At 37.3% G+C, this 24,386-nt stretch overlaps 1 protein-coding gene across 2 annotated transcripts in view; it reads left to right on the forward strand.

The window, feature by feature from the left end:
- Snx2 (sorting nexin 2) overlaps nt 1-24,386 on the forward strand; it is a 68,511-nt gene that overhangs the window by 17,113 nt on the left and 27,012 nt on the right. Inside the window, exons 1-3 of one of the 2 annotated variants that reach the window (XM_076856676.1) lie at nt 19,273-19,384; nt 23,366-23,387; nt 24,086-24,249. In XM_076856676.1, the coding sequence (XP_076712791.1) occupies nt 19,358-19,384; nt 23,366-23,387; nt 24,086-24,249 (213 nt within the window). In that variant the 5' untranslated portion in view covers nt 19,273-19,357. Of the gene's footprint in view, nt 1-19,266; nt 19,385-23,365; nt 23,388-24,085; nt 24,250-24,386 lie in introns of those variants that run through there. The other variant, XM_076856675.2, reaches the window with a different exon arrangement.

A 24,386-nucleotide genomic window follows, 5' to 3' on the forward strand; every position in this document is an offset into this window, starting at 1 on the left:
GATCCCCTTCTAGTTTTTTCTCTGGGTTCTTCTCCCACATTGTTCAGGTTATAGATACAGTTCATTTTTCTCAGTTCTTTGGTGAGAAAGATGAGGTTTCTTTGGAGTTGTATCTACCTGTGCTATTGCTCCTCTAGTGCAGCTCCATGCATGGGGCCTGCTTTTGGCAAATCCTCAAGAGAAAAGAAAAAAAAAATCCAGAGATTTTTTCATGCGTACATATTCTTCATGTCTAGCCATAAAGGTGAGATTCTATTAGAATTTTACCATTGCACAGATCTGTGAGTAGGCTATTTTCAGGACAAAACTATTAGAGAAAAGATGAAAGTACACTCACTTTCTTTCACAGTGTCTAAATATGTTTACTTCTTAGATTCCTCCTGTAGTTTCTGTTTTTTGCCCCTAGACTTTAGTTGTAAGCAGAGGTAATGGGGCTACAGTGGGCTTACCACATATATTAGTTACGTATTGCACTGTAACAACTTTCTGTGACTTAGGAACTTATTTTAGATTCCGCATCTAAGGGGTGAGGAATCCAGGAGCAGTTTACCGAAGTATTCTGGTTTGAGGTAGATTTCAGTCAGGGTTGCAGCCATCTGAAGCCTGAGGAGGACCGAATTCTAAGCTTATTTACATGGCTGTGAGAGGAACCATCAGATCCTTGCCACGTGGGTCTCTGTAGATACCTACTAAGCATCTGGCAACTGCTTTCTCTTAGATTGAGTAGAGAGGGCTATAGGGCAAGGGCAAGCACAGGACCATTGCAACATGGAAGAAGTGACCTACTATCATTTCTGAGAGACAGTGGGGGTAAAAAAAAAATGGGAATGGGTGATTGGCTAGATAATGGAAGATGTAAGTGATAAGGGAGATATAGGACTCTGAGATAATGTGTAAGTTCCCAGATTGGGTGATGAGGGGAAAATGGTGCTATAAGGCAGGGGATTGTCAAACTATAGCCTAGAGATTAAATCTGTTTGGATACTCATTTTTGTAAATAAAATCTTATTGGAACACAGTCACATCCATTTGCTTACATTTGTTTATGTCTAGGGGAGAGGAGTAGCTGTCACAAAGACTAGATAGCCCTCATTTTTCATCTTGCTACCCCACAATTTGTCAACCTAGAAAACTCCATCTCTTTTCAGAAGTTAAACTCTGATTTATTCAGGGGGACTTAGGATCTCTTCCCTGGCATTCAAAAGTACCTTATATGGGGCTTATTTGAACAGTTCTATTCTAAACCTTATATTCATGTGTTTTCTCACTGAACTATTAAATATCAAAGTCTCTTGAAAGTAAAGACATCTACACACCAAATATTAACAGGTGTGCATGCGCACATGCATGTGTGTATGTACAACATAATTAGGGTTTCATTGTTTATATTTTGTAATCTCAAAGAAATTGTCAAAAAAGGTTATTTGGCTAACTTGAATAATAGTAAACAAATATTAACTCCTTTTTTTAGCTGTGATGAGAAAAGGTTAGTTGAAATAATATAACAAATAATACTATAGTGGCTAAAGTAGTACTTTAATTTATTTAGTGTAGACTTTTTTTTCTATTAATCATTATTTCCCTATTAGAGTTTGGGATTTGACAGTGCTTAATTGAATGGATTTCCTTAAATACTTAAAAATATCAAATCACAAATATTAAATTTTAGTAATATTTAATACTTTTGTGGGGGAATGCTGGGGTTCAAACACAGGGAGCACTCAATCATTGAGCTACAACCCCAGCCATTTTAATTTTTTTAATTAGAGTTTTATAGTTATACATAGTAGTAGGGTTCATAAATGCATGGAAATCAATTTCTGGGACCTGTATGCCTGTTGTGGAGAGCTATTGTGTATCAAGTGGATCAGGACCAGATTCCCAGAGCTGGGGGCTCGACACATAACTGTAAGCGCTGGGCTGGGTTGGTATCTAGGGAGGGATTGGGAGACTGAGGATTGGAGAGCTGAAGGGCTCTTTTGGTTTCCAAACTGGTGGGATTGGGGGATCATTCTGGACTAGGGAGAGAGTTGGGGACCAGGCTGGAGTCAGGGACCAGGCTGGTGTTGGGTCCCAGTGAGTGCCAGCCTAAGTGGGTCCTGGGAATCCAGTGGGTGCCAGACTAGTTGGCCAAGCGCAGGATGCCCTCACACCGTCTTCCAGCCTCCCTACCCGCAGGAGCTAGCCCTGTCTGTCCCTGTGTACTTTAAGACTCACAGATCTAGGGAGAGCCCAGTTTTCTCCAGCTTCTGCAGCGAGATGGTGGCTATTAGCACAACTAGCAGGAATACTCAGGTGTAACCAAAGCTGCAGGTACCTTAGGGTGGTCTTCCTGCCCCTGGCTTGTGTCTCTCTATGGTGGCAGCAGAGGTGTCCCAAGATGGAAGAAGCTGTGTTCAGTGATGGGGCAGCAGTGACTTCTCAGGGGGTGCACGCAGGGACCCTGCTGTGCTTTGCCTTGCCTCCCTTTGAAATCTTGATGGAATCCTCCATGAATCCCTAACTCCAGCATCCCGCATTCCTGCAGAAACAGCACCACGTGTCACACCAAGGTCTGCTGCCATCTCAAGTAGTAGCCAACCATCCAGGGATCCTTGTTGCAGCAGCCTCTGAGCATCTGGGTGTCTGAGCACACTGTAAAAACTTTCGGGGCCTACTTGTGTAAGAAAAAGAACCCACTGGTCTCTTAAGAAAATTGTCACTTTTACTCCCTTGAGCTTTAGATGGGTCTGGTCTTGCCAGCTCCTGAGATACCTTCACACCATGTTTCTTATTGTCTCTGGGCAAAGTCTTTAGCATTTCTTTAGTGGCAGTAGGTCTTTAACAACTACACCTTTTTAGCCCGTTTTACTCCTACCTTTTTTTTAGTTGTGGATGAACACAATATCTCTTATTTTTATGTGGTGCTGAGGATCGAACCCAGTGCCTCACCTGTGCTAGGCAAGCAGTCTACCACTGAGCCACAGCCCCAGCTCCTTACTCCTACCTTTTAAGTGCCAGTTTTTCAAATCCTTCTGCTCTGCTTTCTGCTCCTGAATATCACAGTGAATTTGGCTAAAAGCCACCAGCAATGTTCATGCTACTGCCTGAATACTTTGCTGGCTAGAAATTTCTTCTGCCAGTTTAAGAAGTCCATCACTTTTAAAATCAGCCTCACACAGTTTCCGGACACAGCAAAATACAGACAACTTCTCAGTCAGAACATAAGACGAATGGGCTCTACTCCAACTTGCAATAGCATCCTCTTTTTCTGAGCCCACACCAGAATTGGCCATTAATCTCTGCTTACAACAATCTAAGGAGATTGCACTTCTCCACATCTCAAAATTCCTCCTCCCATCAATTACAAAAAGCTCCAAAATCGCCTGAACCACATGGTTAGCTTAGTCATAGCAACAACTTCAATTCTCAGTACCAATTTCTGTTTTAGTCAGCTTTTAGCTGCTGTGACTAAAAGACCCAACTAGCACAATTGCAGAGGAGGAAGAGTTTATTGGAGGGCTCATGGTTTCAGAGGTCTTAGTCCATAGAAGGCCAGCTCCATTCCTGGGAGGTTGAGGCAAGGCAGGATATCATGGCGGAAGAATGTAGCAGAGGGACGCAGCTCATATCATGATCAGAAAGCACAGAGAGAGAGACTGCACTCTCCAGATCCAAAACATACCCATAGCCACATCCCTCAATTAACCACTTTTCCCAGCCACACCCCACCTGCCTCCAGTCACTACAGTGTTAATCTCATCGGGGATTAATTCACTGATTAGCCTAAGACTTTCAAACCCAGTCATTCTCCTCTGAACCTTCTTGCATTATCTTACATGTGAGCTTTTGGGGGACACCACATATAAACCATAACAATTGGCTTCATAAAATGTTTTTGGCAGTGTTCCCTTCCTTTCAATTTTATGGAATAATTTGACTGACTGGTGTTAGTTCTTTTGTACAGGTCTGGTAGAACTCGGCTGAGAATCTATGAGGTTCTGGCCTTTGCTTTTTGGAAAGACTTTTAATTTATGTTTCAATTTCTTTACTTGATATTGATCTGTCTGGGTTTGTATATCTTCCTGGTTCAGTTAGCTCAGGTCATATGTGTATAAAAATTTGTCAGTGTCTACTAGATTTTCCATATTAGAGTATAAATTTTCAAAACACTTTATAATGATCTCTGAATTTCAGAAGTGGCTGTGGTGATAGCTCCTTTTTCATCTCTAATTTTGTTAATTGGGGCTCTCTCTCTCTCTCTCTCTCTCTCTCTCTCTCTCTCTCGTTAGTTTGGCTAAGAGTTTGTGAATCTTACTTTTTCAAGGACCCAAGTCTGTTTCAGGGATCCTATGAATTTTTCCAAATTCTCAATTTTTAAAATTTAGACTCTGCTCTTTATAATTTCTTGTCCTGTGTGGGTTTTTAAATTTTTTTTTGTACTTGGGCATAATAGCTTTATTTTATTTACTTGATTTTATGTGGTGCTGAGGATTGAATCGAGTGCCTCACATATGCTAAGCAAGCATTCTACCACTGAACCACAACTCCAGCCCCTCATATGGTTTTTAGAATTAGTTTGTTCTTCCTTTCTAAGGTCTTGAGGTAAATCATAAGTTCATTTGGGGGGAATCTATGTTTGTTAATGTAGGCACTCAGTGCTATAAATTTTCCTTAGAGCAATTCCTTAGAATTGTTCTCACAGTGTCCCAGAGATTTTGATATGTTGCATCCCTGTTTTCATTTGTTTCTAAGAATTTTTTTTATTTCATCTCTCATTTCTCCTTAAAAAGAATATTGTTCAATCTCCATATGTTTATGTGGCTTCTATTATTTTTTTTTTCTGTTGACTTCTAGTTTCCTTACATTATAATTCCATGCATCCTATTGAATCATAATCAGTTTTTGAGGATTTGATACGACTTACATTCTGACCTAGAATGTGTTGTGATATAGAAAAGGTTTCATGAGCTGGTGAGAAGGTAAATTCAGCTGTTGTGGGGTAAGATATTCTGTAGATGTCTATGGGATCTGTTTGATTTATAGTATTACTTAGGTTTGGCATATACTTATTGATTACATGCTTTGATAATCTGTCCATTGGTGGTAAGAGTGTGTTAAAATCATCCAGTGCTATCACATTGGGGTCTATCTGGGATTTAATGTGAAGAATAATTTTTAATATAATCAGGTATACTGACATTTGGGGCATATAAATTTATTACCATTATATCTTCTTATTAGGGTGTTCCCTTTACCAGAATATAGTGGCCTTCTTTGTCTCTTCTTCTTCATATTAATTTTTGCTTAAAGTTTACTTTGTCAGATAAATAGACTAGCAACTTAGCTTGTTTTGAGATGACATTTACATGGAATATTTTATTTGTTCCATTTTTTTAACCGTCAGCCTGTGGGTGTCTTTGCCAACAAGATGAGTCTGTTGCAAACAGCATCTAATTGGATCTTATTTTTCAATCCATTCTGCTATCTGTATCTTTTAATTAATTGGGAAGTTGAGGCCATTTATATTCAGTGTTATTATGGATGTATGTTGTAGTTGCCTGTCAACTTGGTTTGTTTGATAATTGTATTGTCTTAATTTTCATTTAAGTGGATGCTCTTCTAGTGATCTTCTTTGATTTGGGAGCATTGGGGTTTATTTTTGGGTAACTGTGCATCGTTATATTGAGTATTCTTTGTTGTGCTGGCTTGGTGGCTTTCCTCTACATGTGACCTGATATTTTTCCCTGGCTGCTTTGAGTATTCATACATTATTTTCAATGTTTGGCATTTTGCTTTATGATGTATCTTGTTTTTTTTTTTTTATGAGGTTTTGTTATGATCTTGTCTTAACCTCAGGGTCCCATATATCTCCTGTATGTGGATGTGTATCATTTCAGATATGGGAAAAGTTTTGTTACTACTTCATTAAAAATGTTCCTAATGCCTTTAGCCTCTATCTCCACATCCTCTTCTATGCCATTAACTCTCAGGTTTGTTCTCTTGATGCTTTCTCAGAGATCCTATATATTCTGATCATGATCTTTTATTTTTTACCTTTATTACATACTTAGTATTCAAGTTCACACACCCTCTCTTCAAGGCCTAAAGACTCTCTTCAAGTTCTAAAGTTCTTTATTAACAAGCAAAGGAAGTCATATGAATATGTGGATTGATGTAGAGAAATCATATGACATAATTCAACACACATTGATAAAAACTCAGAAAAATAGAACTAGAGAGTGTATGGATTAAATTATTTCCTCCAAAAGATATGTGTAGCTTCTGACTTCACAGGAAGGAAGAAGGCCCCTTTTTTTGGGTGGGGGTCCAGAAATGGCATAATTATGATGATATTGTCTAAGCTGAGATTATAAGGGAATAGGATGAGCTTATGGTTCAGTGTGGTTGCATCCTTATAGAGAGAGCAGAGCAAGCTTTTAGTGAGTGAGTGTGTTCTGTAGGTATTTCTTTGTGATTCCCATTTGGGAATTATATTTAATATGAGAAGAAGATACTGCTCTGATGTGAATCTAGAGCAGCATAACTTCAGTATTATATTGAATCCTACTGCCTTATTTCTCTGACCCCCCATCTCAGTTACTGATGTCATAGTGTTACATGTGTAGGCATTGTGTGTTCAATACCATGGAATAAAATTGGGTTTTTCTGCTACATTATTCTCCTCCATCTTTTAGAAAACAAATAGCATTAGTTTTTATAGTTTTCATGAAATTTGCTTTACCAGATGTCTTTATGTCCTTATCAAGATCTCATTCCTACCTAATGTTCATTCAGTCTGAAGGACTCCCCTCACACAGGGTGCATCTAGTGAAAACCAGCACCCTGAGCTCTTGTTTATTAGTACTGTGGTTTGAATGTGTATTTATTTCCAAAATTCCTGTTGACATTTTAGCCTTAATGTAACAGTGTTAAGAGGTGGGCCTTCAATAGGTGGTTAGGTCTCGAGGCTCCAATCCCATGGATGGCATGCACAAGACCAGAACACGTACAAAAGTACATCTGTCAGGCTGGGTGTAATGGCGTATGGCCATGTTTTAATCAGCTTTTTCACCACTGTGGCCAACATACCTGACAGAAACAACTTATAGGAGGAAAAATTTATCTGGGGGATGCAGTTTCTGAGGTCTCAGTGCATAAATGTCTGGTTCTAGTTCTCTGGGCCCAAGATGAGGTAGTTTGTCATGAGAGAAGGACCCAGTGGAGGAAAGCTGCTCACTTCAGGGCAGCAAAAGAGAGACAGAGAAGAGAGGGACAAAGTAGCCTTCAAAGAGACACCACCAGTGACTCATCTCCTTCAGCCATGCCTCATTTGCCAACCATTGTCAGCCAATCAGTCCATTCAACCTAGTATGGACTGAATAGTTTAAAATTCTCACAGTCCATTCACTTTACCTCTGAATATTCCTGTATTAACACATGGGATTTTGGGAGGACACCTTATATCCAAACCATAACAAGCTATAATCCTCTCAACTCTGAAAACTAAAGCACGTGTTCAAGCCCAGCCTGAGCAACTTAGTGAACTGTCTCAAAATAAAAAGGACTGGGGATGTACCTCATTGGTAGAGTACTTGCCTGAGGATGTAGGTTCAATTACTAGTATGTCAAAAGAGGAAGGGAAAAAAAAGTTGGGGGGCGGGGAGGGTAGCTTGAGGGAATGAGTTCAATCCTTCTACCCCTTTCATCATGTGAGGAGGATATAGCTTCAGGGTGCTTTGACCTTGGATTTGCCACTCTCCAGAGCTATGGGAAGTCGATTTCTATTGTTAATAAATTAATATTTATTATTATTAATAAATACCAATTTAAGGTTGTTGTTGTTGTTTTTTTTTTTTTTAATAGCAGCAGAAAGGGACCTAAGTATCTATGAATGCTACCGTTTCTTCCCCTGATGGGAAGAATACTTTCACTGGTTCTGATATTCTCAGCTTACATATTTTATCTTTTATTGCTTTGAATATATCAACTCACTGCCTTTTGCAATCCAGGGTTTCTAGTGAGAAATCTGATGGAAACTTTATGGGGAAATGATGACAAATGTGCTCTCCTTCTCAACTCCATAGGTGTTAATGCCAAGCTCTACAGTGTCTTAGGACCAGAGCATTTTGTTATAGTATCAAGATTATAAGTGAAGTACTACCATCTCTTTGACACCAATTGCCATGACCTGCATGGCTATTTATTCAGAAACCGACTGTGGTAAGGGGTAATGGGGTTTAGAAAAGACAGGCACAGGGAGAGAAAACTGGAACCAGGTGGGACACCATCCTCTGATAGAGGAGCAGTGACCCAGAGCTAGCTCAGCATGTTTATTATATAGGTTTTATCATCAGAAGGGTTTTCTGTGAGAAAGTTTCTTCAAAGGAGGCAGGCTAAAGGATGAAGTCCAATTATAATTAGCTTTTTTGTGCTCATAATTCTCTACCCCTGACAGCTACTGTCTGAACTCAGGGTCAAGACTGATAGTCCTGTGCCTTGCACAAAACCTCTGTTAGCAGGGTCTCACCATAACAGCTGGGTAATCTTGACCTGTACCTTTGTACAGGAAGTTCCCAGCACAGGTACATCTCCTGTTGTGAGACAATCAAAAACCATGATTCAAATCACCACTCTCCACAGCCTAATCATTCTGAGTTGAAAGAAATAAGAATGGAATACCATGAGTGTTATATGATGAGGTCTTCAAAAGCCAGAAGTTATAGATTTTTCAGACTGGAAAAGACCATTGAAACCCTACAGGTTCTAATCTCTAAACATGGAAATATCAGTCTCCATAACCCACTGAAGCAAAAAAATTTCCGGGGTTCGTTCTTATTCTTATTATGACAGTTGAAAAGATCCTGGAGGCTCCAAAGTGAGGTGATCACTGGGAGTTATGCCCATGTGTAAGTGGGTCATTACTTGCTCTGATCTCATAAGGAGCCACACTGTAAGGTTGCTTCAAATCCTGGGTATATAAGACGGTAGCTGCAGCTGGGTTTTTGACCATAAATACAGTAAACTCTTGGTGGTGACCTATTGGACTCCCAGATAGTGTTTTGTGGTAGGTGATTATGGTGTTTTCCTAATTTTTTTTTTTTTTTTTTTTTGGTAGCGGGGATTGAACTTGGGGCCACTCAACCACTGAGCCACATCCCCAGCCCTATTTTGTATTTTATGTAGAGACAGGGTTTCACTGAGTTGCTTAGCACCTTGCCATTGCTGAGGGTGGCTTTGAACTCTTGATCCTCCTGTCTCAGCCTCCTGAGCTGCTAGGATTACAGGCATGAGCCACCACACCTACCTTGCTAATTTTGTTTTAAATTTATTATTCTTTTTAACACAATGCCTTTATTTTTATGTGGTGCCGAGGATCTAATCTGGGTCCTGCCCGTTCGAGGCGAGCACTCTACCGCTGAACCACAATCCCAGCCCTTGCTAATGTTTTTTTGATTTGTGTTTTTTATTTGTTTTGTCTTTTGTTTTTTTATTATTGATTTTGGTCTTCCTTCCTTCCTTCCTTCCCTCCCTCCCTCCTTCCCCTCCCTCCCCTCCCCCCTCCCCCTCCCCCTCCCCCCCCCCCCCCCCCCCTCCCTCCCTCCCTCCCTCCCTCCTCCTCCTCCTCCTCCTCCTCCTCCTCCTCCTCCTCTCTTCTCTCTCTCTCTTGCATCTTTAGTTGGTGTTCTGGCTTAGGATGTATTTTTAGAGTACTCAAATATAGTGCTGCAGTGGCCCAGCTTGTGCTATGAGATGGTTCTTATGGACCATTATCAGGTCCTGAGGGACATTGGGCAGGAGAGCTTTGGCCAAGTGATAATAGCCCGCCATCTCTTCACTGGACCAGAGGTGGTGGTGAAAGAAGCTATCAGTCAGAGAATCGCCACTTGCCTTCAACATGTTGTTGCATGTTGTGCTTCTGCCGGCTGGTTTTCAGAGGAAAAGTGGCTCCTGTTGAAGAAGGCCAGAGACATCCTAGGTTCTGAAACAATGACTCCAGTGAGGATGCAGAGATGAGACATACAAACTAATGAACAGCCAGAAGACCCCAAGTTCTGAGGATCCTGACATCGTGGTGCCAGCCATTGGTCAGGAGTGAGGTGTGCCAAGTGGCTCAGGCTTCTCCTTGCAGATTCCAGCCAAGAGTGCATCTGGATTTACCAGAACGCTCCTCTGCCTCCACCTGCCAGAGACATCAGAGACTCTTTTCCCTGGGATACTTCCTCTTTCCCTGCTCTTCTCTGTCCTTCTGGGATAGCAGAGATAGTTTTTAATAAATTTGTTTCTCACAAACTGTATAATAATATTGATGTTCCAAAGATTTTTTGAAGGACAGGTTAAAAAAAGGAGGAGGAGGAAAAAAAAAAAAAAAAACAGAAAAAAGGGAGGCCTCAGGGCAAGGGGAGGAACCCAGCAGCAATCCTATCTGAGGCCTGCATCACTTTGCCTCCTTCTCTGTTCAGGGTAGACAGAGACTCATTATACTGATATGTAGATTGCGACTCACTTATCTTAAGCCAGTGTAGATGGGGATTCACTTGCCTTGAGCCAATGTAGATGGAGACTAGCTCCCCTTGACCTAGTATAGATGTTGATTCTCCCCTTGAGCCACTGTATACTTTATTCTGTTTGAACTGATTGCTTTGGTAAGAAAGAATCCCTTTCCCAGTCTTCAGGCCCCTCCCTGAGGTGTATGGACAGGGTGGGTGACAGCTATTGGAGAATACACATCTGACAAGGCATTGGAAACTGCAGAGTGTTGTATGGCATCATCTCCATAATCCCATGCACAGGGAAGTGAGAGGTGGGCCAGTGGGCAGGAGAGGGCACACAGATGCTCAGGCACTCACACCTCAAGTCAGGAGGGTGGGGTGGATACTAGGGTTCCTTTACATCCTATGCACAGTGCCAAGGTCTCATTCACTGTGTACACTGAGGCCTGCTTCTTTTCAGGGTCTGTGAAGATGGTTATCACTTCTGGGTTGCTGGATTACTGTGCATAAACTCCTGTGTATTTTGAAATTGCACTGACACAACTATTCACACTCCCGCACTTGTGACTAGCAGGTAAAAAGAGGCCACAGGAAGTTGTGGACCACAGGAGACCTCAGGGAGAACAGGCATTTGGAGCAAACAGTGGAAAAGGCAGTGTTGGCTGTAGGAATGGAGGCTATGGTTTGGGGGCTTCTTGATGGAAGGGCCTCAGCACAAAGGGGCTTAGCCATCACACCTAAATAATTAAGTAAAAGAGCCCTTCTTTCTTACCCAGAGAGGAAACATTACCTTGCACACTAGGGGGAAGGTCAGCTTCTGTTTCTAAGAGCAACAGAGAAAACATCTGATAAGTCCCTGCTCTACCCAGGGGCAGGTATAGAGGAAAAAAGCCTATGAAATCCCGTTTTTCTACTCCTCAGACAAAGCCACACAAAATGCACAGAGGAATTCCTCTGCTATGCAGCTTTCCTTCCCTCCTCCAGGATTTCTGAACATCTGCTGTGGGTATCACCCCTCAAACCTGGAGTTGTCCAGCTGGCCCTGAGCTTCCTCCTTGGACCATGACTCTCATTATACCTCCCCAAATCTTCTGCATATTATAAGCTTTCAGGAAGCAAACAGACAATCTAGTCAGTGGTGTGTTCCTACCTCATGCTGGGAATTGGCTTTACCTCAGGGGGATTCACCACCCATGTCTTTTTGTTTTGAAAACTACTTAAAGATTTTTTTCTTTTTAAAAAACTTCTAAGCTTCTAAGAATTTCTCAATTGGGGCCCTCCCTGAAAATGGCAAACTATCTACATGACAAATGGGACACATTTTTTTTTTTAAAGTTATCACTTTCTAACCAAAAGATAATTATGATAGCAGAAAGAAGCTGCCAGAGAAGCTCTGGGAGTCCCAGCCCTGTGGAGATGCCAGAGCTAGAAGATGCCCAAAGCCTCCCATCCTGACTGACCTGAGAGTTCCTTACTCTCTATTTGTGTGCACTTCACTTTACAAAATTTAGTGTCAATAGAGCTCAAAGATCAGAGAACCAGCTAGCAATCTTGGGGAGTGAAGAGTTCTATGTGAATTTTTTGAGAATCAAGTATGAGAGTACTAATAATGATGGTAGGGACTATATGTATGCAATATGACACCCTGCCTCTCAGCTCAGATCTCTTTGTCTCCAGACCCTCTCACCACTTATAGGTGTGTCCAGGGATGTGCTGCCATTTTCCCCGTCCTTAGAACCTGTAGATCAAAAGTTTCTAGGCTAAGTTTTACTTAGCATTCTGAGATGGCTCATTAATGTGTTGCAATCCAATATTTGCCCTGCACTGTGGAGAGAATCTTTGCCTACTGATCTCTGCATTCCTTGTTAGCACATTCTACTGTACAGCAGATGAGAGGAATTCCAGCTAGCTTTAGCCACAATTCAGCCCTGTTAAGCAGGACAACAGAAAGAACTGTGTGTGTGTGTGTGTGTGTGTGTGTGTGTGTGTGTGTGAATGACCACAAGACTTTACTATCCACAGGGTACAAAGCTTAAGAAACCCAAAGAGAAGATTTGATCAGCATAGGTTGTAATTATTCACTCTTCCCACCTCACTGAGGTACCATGATGGAGATAACAATTTACAATTTTACACTTTTATGTAAAAATGCTTTTTTTCCTTCTCTTAACTTTTATTAGAGTTTTTTTTTTCCCCTCTTTCTTTCTTGTTTTTCCCCTTTTACTTTTCTCCTCTTTTCTTGTTTTTGCGGCAGCCAGGAAACACTTGTCCTGAGGATTTTAGATCCTTTTCCTGGCAAAGGAGGCACATCTGCCTAAGACACTGGCAACATAGTAATCTCCAGCCTGACCACTTTTCCCGAAGCTGACATTCCCACCCATTCCCACCCAGCATTTCTTCAGGCCACGCAAGTAGGCCAAAAACAGAAACAAAAAACATCCTAGCAAACAAGATAGACAGGAAAGAACACATATGGGCTACACAAGTGTGGTGACAGGAATTGAATCCACATAGGCATCTTCTGAAGGCAACACCTCCAATACATGGTCAGAAAGCAGTAGGTTCCAAGGGGACAGCAGAGATTTTAGCATTCTTTGTGCTAACCTAACATTGTGCCTTGTATCCCACACACTGTACTAATGTAAATCATGTTTCAGTTAAGAACAAAAGAAAACAATGCTGAAAGGGCTTGTATATGTTGAACAATCCTGGACCCTAGGGATAAATTGGATTTTATCATGGTATATAATTATTGAATATATTAATGAATTTAGATTACTTGTTGAGGAATATTGTTGAGGAATTTGATTACATGTTCATCAGGGATGTTGGCTTCTAATTTTATTTTCTTTCAGTGTTCTCTAGCTTTTTATAAGAGTAGTTCTGGTCTTATAAAATGTGTTTCTCCATCAGTTTTTTGAAGGATTTGAGAAGGCTTGGTATCATTATTGGTTTTGTTGTTGTTTGCTTTTTTGTTTTTCCAGCATGTGGTAGAATACCTCGTGTTCCTGGGCTTTACTTTTTTGGAAGGATTTTGATTACTGTTTCTATCACTTTTCATGTTTTTTTTTTCCTTTGTGTGTGTGTGTGTGTGTGTGTGTGTGTGTGTGTTTAGTTTTATTTATTTGTGATTTTGACTTGGTAAGTTTGTATTTATAGGATTTATTAATTTCTCCTAAGTTCTCTAATTTGATGGTTATCTTTGCCTTGGAGACCACATAATGTTGGGATGTTGGGTCTTTTTTTTTTTTTAATTATATATATTTTAGTTGTTGATGGTCCTTTATTTTATTTATGTCTATGTGGTGCTAAGAGTCAAATCCAGCACCTCATACATGCTAGGCAAGTGCTCTACCACTGAGCCACAACCTTGTTTGATCAATCTTGTTTGATGTGAGTAGAATGTGGCACAAGAGAAAAATGTTTTGGGGAATACCAAACAACTTGACTATTTAAACAAATACTTTTGTTGTCAGAATACTAGGGTATATGCAGTAGAAAGTTACACTCCAGGAATTATGTTTATACAATTAGAGATGGATAAAAAGCATCAATCTCATTCTTAGAAAAGCTTCTAAATGAACAATTAAAGAGTCACTATATCTAACAGACTTGACACAGTGATATATAAATATTAATGCTGATTAAATATAGTACACACTTTTTGTAGAAGCATCATGAGCTAATATCTATAATATCCATATTCTTTGTGCTTTTCTTTTGATGTGGTAACCAGAAGGAAGTGGCTACTTCACATCAGGCTATTTTATACAATGTAAAGATGAGAGTTGAACTTCAGGGATTTTTTTTTTTTTTTCATTTTCCTCAATAAGTAAAAAAATAAACTTGATTTTGGGGGATTTAAGTAAAACTTGCTGGTTTGTTCAGCCTCATGGACAAAGTGCTTTTCTTTGATTTGTTTTAATTTCACTATATTTGTGAAGCTCTAATTTATAGAATTTAATTTTTAAACCTTTCTATCATTAAATAGATGGGTATTTTTAACATACTCAATAAATATCCTTACATACAATTAAAATGTTTAATGTATATATACATACTTGCATCTGTCTAAACATATACAAGATAACAAATTTTGATTTTTTTATTATCTAATCATGTCTTTTGGCCATTATGGGTCAAACTGCTGTAAACATACTGTATAGGTGGTTATATGGATGTATTTTCATCTTCTTTGGGTAGTTACTAAGGAGTAGAATTTATGATTAGAGTATATTTAGGTTTTTAAGAAGCTGCCAAGGGCTAGGGTTGTAGCTCAGTGGTAAAATGCTTGCCTCATACGTGTGAAGCACTAGGTTTGATCCTCAGCATCACATAAAAATAAATAAAGATATTGTGTGTCTATCTACAACTAAAAAATTAAAAATTAAAAAAAAAAGCTGCCAAATTGTCTTCTAAATTGGCCATACCATTTTGCATCCCCACCAACATTGAATGAGGATTCTGTTGCTCCACATTTTCATGAGTATTAGTAGTTGCAGTGTTCTGGATTTTGGCCATTATTCTAGGTGTTTAGTGTTATTTTTTCATATGCTTAATGCCATTTCTGTATCTTCCTTGTGAGGTATATATTCAGATCTTTAGCCCATTTTTTCATTGAGCTGTTAAATGTTATTGTGTAGTTTTGCGAGTGTTGGATAAGTATTCATTATCACGTGTCTTTTGTATGTATTTTCTCCTAGTCTGTGGTTTGTCTTTTTATTGTCTTGACATTATCTTTCACCTAGCAACATTTTTAGTTGTAGTAAAGTCCAACTTATCAGTTCCTTCTTTTGTGGACTGTGCCTTTATAATTTTTGTTTTATATTTAGATATATGATTCATTTTGAATTAACTTTTGTGAAAGGTTTAAGGTCTGTTTCTAGATTCATATTTATATGTGAATGTGCAGTTACTCCAGACTACTTGTTGAAAAGACTATTTTTTTCTCCTTTGATTTACCTTTGCTCATTTGTTAAAGATCTCTTGGCTGTACTTAATGGGGCTCTTTTGGGGCTCTCTGTTCTGTTTCTCTTCTTTTATTAATAACACTCTCTTAATTACTGTAACTTTATATTAAGTCAGGTAGCATCAGTCCTCCAGCTTTGTTTTTCTTTAATACTAAGTTAGCCATGCTGGGATTTTGCCTTTTTATACAAACTTTTGAACATTTGTCAATAGCCACAAATAACTTGCCAGAATGTTGTTTGTCATGACATTGAACTATAGATCAAGTTAGGAAGACCTGACATCTTGACAATATTGAGTTTTTCTCTTTGCACATGGAAAATCTCTCCATATATTTAGTGCTCTGTTGTTTTTCTTCAGATGTTTTTAGTTGTCCGTATAAAGATCTTGTTTATATTTTGTTAGAGTTAAACCTAAATATTTCATTTTTTAGTTGTAGTTGGACACAATACCTTTATTTTATTTATTTATTTTTATTCGGTGCTGAAGATGAAACCCAGGGTCTTGCACATGCAAGGTGAATATTCTACTGTTGAGCCACACAATCCCAGCCCTAGGATTTTATTCTTGTGGTTGCACATGATGTAGAGTTTCACTGGCTATGTATTCATATATAAACATAAGAAAGTACTGTCTGATTCATTCTGTCTTTCCTATTCTCGTACCATACCCCCTCCCTCCCCTTCATTCCCTTCTGTCTAATCCGATGAATTTTTATTCCCCTCACCCCACATTGTATGTTACCATCACATATCAGAGAGAACATTTGGCCTTTGGTTTTTTCAGACTAGCATATTTCACTTCCATTATTTACATAAAAAGTTGTTGAAGACATCTTGTTAATTGGGAGACTCTTGGTTGTAGCTTAGTGGTAGAGCATTTGCCTAGCATGCATTAAGTGCTGGGTTCAGTCTCTGGCACTGAAAATAAAGAAGAAAAATGTTTATTGATCCTACAAAAGTTTACTAATTATATTTTTTATTAATGATGTATTCTTACTAAATTAAGAACTTACGTTTTAAAGTCTATCATTAAAAAAATAGGGGGACAAGTTTTTTAAAGGGGGAAAAAAGCATATAGGAAAGTATCTAGGCATGGCAGCAAAATCTTGTAATCCGAGTACTTGGGACATGAGGCAGGAGGATTGCCAGTTTGAGTCCTGCTGGGGCAACTTAGCAAGACCATGTCTCAAAAAAGTTTTAAAACAAGTGATGGGGCTGGAGATGTAGCTCAGAGGTAGAATGTTCCTGGGCACAGTCCCTGGTACTGGGGTTGCGGGGGAGTAAAAAGGTAAGCTACAGACTGGTGAAAATACTTGTGATAACATCTAACAAAGAACTTGTAACCAGAATATATAAAGAACTATAAACCAACAAGAACTATAGAAAAATTGGCAAAATACTTGGAGAAATCCTTCAAAACAAAGTTATCCAAATGGTCATTAGACACATAGAATTTGTTCAGCATCATTATCATCAGGGAAATACAAATTCAAACCACACTGGTATATACTCTGTACCCTCCAGAGTAGCTAAACTGATAAAGGTAGAATATATCGAAGTGTTGACAAGAATGTGGAACAACAGCTTTTTATATTTTTCTCGTGGGACTACAAATTTATACTACCACTTTAAAAGATTGTTTAGTAATAACTTCTTAAGCTGAACATTCATCTACCTAATGTCTACGCTATGGTCCAATTGTTCCCTTCTAGGTATGTGCCAGATAAATTTGTTCATATGTTCACTAAAATACACACACATACCTGAAAACCACCCGATTTTCCATTAGTAATAGAGTGTGTTGATTGTAGTAGTTACACAAAGGGATTTCACACAACAATGAGAATCACTGCTGTACTACTATACAGAATGATATAGAAGAATTTCATATAGGAGATAACGTTAAGAACAAAACCAAATAATAGTACATTTTATATGGTTCCATTATATGAAGAGCAAAACCATGAAAAACTAATCCATGCCGGTAGAAGCCTCCATGGTAAATATTGGAAAAGGAGGATGAGTGGAGTCTCTGGGCTTGATGGTAGTGTTCTTTCTTGATCTGAATTCTTGTGTTGAGGTTTTGAAAATCTCTAGCTCAACACTTTTGATATATAAAAATTTCTCTTTTGTGTTATACTTTTATAAAATTGTTTTAGAAAGCTTTAATTTTTTAAGACTGTTGGTTTTAACTATTACAAGGAAAACTGATAAAATTAAAAGTTGTGCTGTAGTAATTGTGTTGGTCAATATACTTAAGATCAAGAAGTACAGGCTGGGCTCAGTGGCTCTTGCCTATAATCCCAGTGGCTCTGGAGGCTGAGGCAGGAGGATTACAAATTCAAAGCCAGTCTCAGCAACTTAGTGAGGCCCTAAGCAACTCAAATAAAATACAAAAAAGGAGCTGGGGATGTGGTTCAGTGGTTAAGTGCCCCCAGGATCAATTCCCAGTACCAAAAACAAAATAAAACAAAAAAACCAAGAAGTACAAAAGTAGTGTTTAGCTTAAGTGAAATGTAAATGTTTTGGGTTTTGACTGAGGGCCTATTTTTTAGTTTGAAACTCTAGAAACCTTAGAAAAATGGCAATTAAATTCAAATAGTAGGGAGGGTGAGCAAGGGAGGAAGATTACCTCTTGATAGGGAATAGGGGTGGGAGGGAAGGGGAATAGCATGGATGGTGAAAGGAGACCCTTATCATTATATAAAATACATGTATGAAGATGTAAATTTGGTGCCAACATACTATATATAATCAGAGATATGATAAATTGTAGTATAAACGTATATTAAGAATTGTAATGCAAATGTAAATAAATAAATAGGTTAAAAAAATAAGTTTAACTATTACACCTTCCTCTCAGAATAAGTAGTGCTTTGAACTTCCTGCACATGTAATGTTTTTTTACATCTGTTGAGTTGCATGGAATTTTGATGTTTGGGTATATCTTCCACCACCAGAGAAACAAACATGATCATAGCAGAAACAAAAGCATATATTCTTTTGTTGTTGTTGGGGGGATTTTAATTCTTTAAAAAGAATTAAATCCAGGGCCACTTAATCACTGAGCCACATTCCCAGCCCTTTTTTATATGTTATTCAGATGCAGGGTCTTGGTGAGTTGCTTAGGACCCCACTAAATTGCTAGGCTGGCTTGAACTCATGTTCCTCCTGCCTCAGCCTCCCTAGCTGCTAGAATTACATGTGTGTGCCACCCCACTTGGCTCAAAAGCATGGATTCTTAAAAATCAAGGGACAAATGTTTTCTCTGATAGTGAATTCTGATCCACAATGGAGGTGGGTGACAAGCAAAGAATGGAGGAACTTTGGATTGGGCAGAGGTGTGGGGGGTTGTGTGGCGGGGAGATGGTGGAATGAAATGGACATTATTACCCCTGTGTATGGGTGTGATTGCACAAATGGTGTGACTCTATCATGTACAACTGGAGAAATGAAAAGTTGTGCTCCATTTATGTAAGAAAATAAAATAATAAAAAATTTTTTAAAAACCAAGGGACTTGCCTGATTTTGATTCTGTTGTCTATGATGATGGAAGCGTTAAATTTGGTTTTTGTTAATCATAACTCAATGTGATGAATTAGTGCCTCTAAGGGAATGGCTGACAAAGGGTTTCTTTTTAAAATCTGAAGTGAATTTTGGTTAAGAAAGGAGTAGAGTTAATTAAAAGTATGTTTTGGGTTTATTCTTGACAGGAGAAAATAGTCGTTCTTAATGAGAGGACATTATGTTACTCTAGTGTATAGGACATAATTACAACAGTTATAAACACCCAATCTATTATCAATTATTGTTCTTTTTAATAGTCGAGCCCATCTTCTCCAGAACCAGCTAGTCTTCCTGCAGAAGATATCAGTGCAAACTCTAATGGTCCAAAACCTGCAGAAGTTGTACTAGATGATGACAGAGAAGATCTTTTTGCAGGTAATTATCATATCTTTTTATTTGTTTAACAGTAGTTAGTTAGATATTCTATGATAAAATATTCTTTAAAGCAAAACGTAAACTCTGTGTATTAGTTTTAGCTCTTCTTACAACAACTTAAGGGGAATTTCCTATTAGATTATTCTGTGAAATATATGGGCTGATTAGAGAAGCAAAACTGATATCCTTTCTTAGTTTTAAGAATTTGGAAATAAATTTCATGCTATAATTTATTGTTTTAGTCAGTCCTTAAACTCAAAAGACTAATGATTGTGGTATTCAAATTTCAAAAAGTAGCATCGATTCTGTTTTTTTTTTTATTAACAAGTTGTCATAAAGCAGAATTAAACAATGGATTGCAAAGTCACGTTATATTTTATTTATATTTGGAATCTTTTATTTTAATAAGTTGCTATACTTCCTATTTTATTTTGGCTTACTTTTAGGTGAATAAATTGATATTGGAGGAATTTATTGTACTTTAGAAGCAAAATTTGGTGTACTTATCTTAACTGGGGAAAAAAAAGCATTGGACTCTTCAAAAACAACTATGCCTTGGCTAAAATTTAGTTACAAATTAATGTTTTAATATTAAAAAAGCAAAATCTTAAGGTTATTGAAACAAATTAAAATATATATTTTTTTAGAGAGAGAGAGAATTTTTATTATTTATTTTTTAAGTTTTCGGCAGACACAACATCTTTGTATGTGGTGCTGAGGATCGAACCCGGGCCACATGCATGCCAGGCGAGCGTGCTACCACTTGAGCCACATCCCCAGCCCACAAATTAAAATATTAACAATTAGTTGAACTGGCTTTCCTTTAAACTTTAATAATGTGTGTTCAACTTTTAAAGTGGTCCCATATTCAAACCACTGTTATTTTTTGTACAAATATGTTTGAAGTCACAGTTCTTCATCACCAAGGTCTATATAATTTCCAGCTTGATTAGTTCAATGAAAAGTTTTACCACAGATGAATTCCTGTAGGTTGCTATGTTAGAAAATTATGATACCACAGTAGAGACAGACATTATTACCCTATATACATGTCTATGTACATGTATGATTACATTACTGGTGTGACTCTCTGCACCATGTACAGTCAGAGGAATGAGAGGTTGTGCTCCATTTGTGTGCAGTGTGTCAAAATGCATTCTACTGTCATTTATTAATCAGAACAAATTTTAAAGAAGAAAATTTTGATACCACGTATCTTATTTTTTTACCCCAAAGTCTTCTAACAACTTAGAGTCCAATCATAGTTAATGAGAATTATAGTATTTCAGTGTTCTTTTTTATTCCATTTAGTAGAATTTTTTTCAGACAATTATCAAAAGCACTTTCATGGCATTTGCATTTTAAGCTGAGGTGACAAAAAATCCTTTCTCTACTAAGCAGTTCTGAATCTAGAATTTAATTTATTCCTCTTGACAGTGTAGGTTAATGCATAGAGTTTTTTTGTATTATTCACTATATTAAACTTTTTAACCAGTCTCAGAATAAATGAGATTACTGAAACTTTATGATAAGAACAACTTTGTGTATATATACCTGTGCAAGGAAAAATTGTTGTTTTTTAAATAGCATGCATAACTGATCAGTTTTCTAGGTACGAGAACTATACAATGATATTTGCCTACATAGCTCAATTTGGAAAATGTTTACACTCTTTTACTTTACCTTGAAGACTATACTAAATACTCTGATTCAAATATAGTAATTGTCAATATTCGTTTTAAAATAAAAAGGAGAAACAACTAAAGAACAATAAATGTAGTAATCTGTATTTTTTGTTAACCTTCAAATATACTTTCTAGGCTTCATCTTTTATTTTAAACTCACCTATGTTCCATAATAACATTAGGTGATCAAAGGCCTAAACTAAATATTTTTGTATAAATGATTTAATATTATACTATGTTTTTATTATAATGCAGTTTAAGCAGGTATATCACTTCTTCCATGGATAAATGGTTCTAGAAAACCAGATTAGAGAGTAGCATGTGTTATCAGGATGGTGAAAACTTTTCCAGTAATGAGAACATATGCTTGTTTTTCCTATATCAGTGAGTAGATTATAGATCTTGCTCTAGCAACCTAGCCATTTTGATTTAAAGCCTTAAAGAAATTAGATCATACTGTTACGTGTGCTAAGTTTTAGGTAGCATTTCAAATAATGGGTGTTAAAGTCTTTAGTGTTTGTACATAGACAATGGTCACCAAATGCTTTTCCTTCATTTGTTACATCCTACACCAGGGCTTAATTGAACATCCTTTAGGAAACTGCCCTAGGGGAATAAATGAGGGTGAACAACTTGCCAATACTGAAATTGCCCTAGACTTTTAGAACTTGTTTCTGTCACACGATCAAGCTTATTTCACTTGTGCTGTTCAACAGGTCATGCCAATTTATAAGGATAACGAATATTCCTTTTTAAAAAATATCCTCTGGAATCTATATGAGTGAAGTATTAATTAGCTGACATTGACATAGTCAATTTATATTTGTCCTCAAAGTATGTCTCTAAGGAAAAGTCAATCTTTGTAGTTAATGCCCACAGGACATCGCCTTGAACCTTTAGGTCTGGTTTAAATTAAGCCTTGTGAATTTCTGGTATATTAATGTCAAATCTAAAAGAAGTCATGAAAGCGATTTAAAACAGACTTTATATTACTATGCTAAATCTAAATCTGTTTACTTTTTTTTTTGTTTCACTTTCCATATTATCTACATAAATCGATACTTAGCTTTATTTATTTTGTAATCTGCTAGCATTTATGAAGCAGCCTGTTAGAGCAAAGAATACCAAACCCAGTGTCAATGAAATAAAATGTAATTAAAGAATTGAAATGACTTTATCTGTACTGATGTCTAATAAAGTTACTATTTCATAGAGGTTTTTTGGGGGGCGGGGAGGGGGTCTTTGTTTTGTTTTATATATGAGTCTGCTGCAGTAACCATACCTCTTCAGATACTTTTGGAGTTTTTTGTTTTGTTTGCAGTTTGTTTTGGTGTTTGTTGTTTTGCTCATTGTTTGTAGATTAAATATCTTAACACCTTCTAGCTTCAATGTACTGATTTTGTTTTTTACTTTCTCATATTGCTCATTATTTTCATTTCTTAAAAAAATAATAATAAATGCCAGCAATCTTCATAACCTGAAGTTATATAAAAGCTTTCTGTTTTATTGAGTCTTCTATAGTCTATATCATGTGTAGTCCATTCTTCCTCTGATTACCACAGTTTTAAAAATTTTAGTTATTGTTTTTTCTTTTAATAAAAAAATATAAAGGGATCCATAACAATGGTTATATCAACATTAGGTAGCCAATAAAAATAACCTGATAAAGTTGTCAACCTGTACAACCTTTTTTCAGGCAGATATACTTTTTGAGGTATTAAAATTAAAATGGCACATTGACTACAATTACTACCTTTCTAAACCTGTAGGATATAAGAATCTCAGGTTAGAAATCACTGGTCTGGGGGCTGGGTTTGTGGCTAAGCGGTAGAGCGCTCACCTAGTACGTGAGAGGCCCTGGGTTCTATCCTCAGCACCACATAAAAATAAATAAATAAAATAAAGGTTAAAAAAAGAAATCACTGGTCTAGTCATGAGTTTCCCTTATAATCTTGCTTTCCTTTTCCTGGTATCAGTTCTGCAGACCAGTGCAGCTGTGGTTTACATTATGGTCACTGTAATTTTTACTTTCCTTACTCTGCTTTTTGCTTATGCTATTATTCCGTTTTCTTGGAATTTTCTCTCATTTTTTTCTGTGCCTATCTCAATTTCCTCAGCTCAGTTTTATAGATTATTTCCAGATTTCCTCAGCCTGAAGTATTGTCTTCTGTCTCTACTCAAATTGTAGTGTTTGTTCTATAGTTGGTATAGCAATAAATGTCCTGTAATATTCTTATTGTTCTCGTAAGTCTCTTATTATTATTTAACATTCCACATGTCTTGTTTTCCCAACTAGATTATAAACTCCCTGAGGGCAGGTATGATATTTTCCATTTCTTTGTGTTTCTCCATTGCATTTAGCACAATATTACATAGCCTATAGACATCAGCTTATTGATATGGTTTGATTTTAAATATATTTTAGATTTTTGTTTCAAGTGAATGAGCATTTTTAATTAAAACCTAAACACCTGTTTGCTTTGCGTCATATATGTGTGTTCATTTAATACCCCGTAATCTTTGGCAATTAATTGCTTTAGGTTACTAATTTTGTGGCTTTTCCGTAACAAATTTTTAATCCCAGTTGGTATAGTTCTGGGCAGCCTTGTGCCCTAAAATTTGTGTTCCTATGTATAAAATAATCATAATATTAGTCTGAATAAAATGTTTGGGAGGTAAGTTACTGTAAGCATAAGATATATTATAAAATCAAACACAAATGAATGTGAAATTGTCCACATCTTTGCTTTCCACATCTAGTACTATAGATAATTTCCAGTAGTATAGTCATTTAAGCTGACTTAAAACAATTCTTCCTGAAACCAACAAAATTCCTGTTTGTTTTTAAAGATATGATAAACAACTAAATTCAGAAAATTCTTTCATCATGACAATTTTAAAATTATGTTATTTGGATATTTGTGGGTAGTATGTAATATTATTCATGATTCATTAACTGCTGTATAGTTTTGGAAGTTTGTTGTAGTTTCCTTAACCTTGTTTAATTTGTGTTTAGAAGCCACAGAAGAAGTTTCTTTGGACAGCCCAGAAAGGGAACCAATACTCTCCTCGGAACCTTCTCCTGCAGTCACACCTGTCACCCCTACTGCACTCATTGCTCCTAGAATTGAATCAAAGAGTATGTCTGCTCCTGTGATCTTCGATAGATCCAGGGAGGAGGTATAGAAAAGTGTTCATATTCTAAATTAATATGTAAATTGTACCTTTTTTTTTTTTTTTGCTCCTCACTTAACATCACATCACTGTACTATTAGTCATTCCTAATCAAAGCCTTTTAAACCTATTAGAAAAAGAAT

This window comes from Callospermophilus lateralis, chromosome 5, assembly GCF_048772815.1.
Source record: "Callospermophilus lateralis isolate mCalLat2 chromosome 5, mCalLat2.hap1, whole genome shotgun sequence".
In the NCBI taxonomy this organism is placed as follows: Eukaryota; Metazoa; Chordata; class Mammalia; order Rodentia; family Sciuridae; genus Callospermophilus; species Callospermophilus lateralis.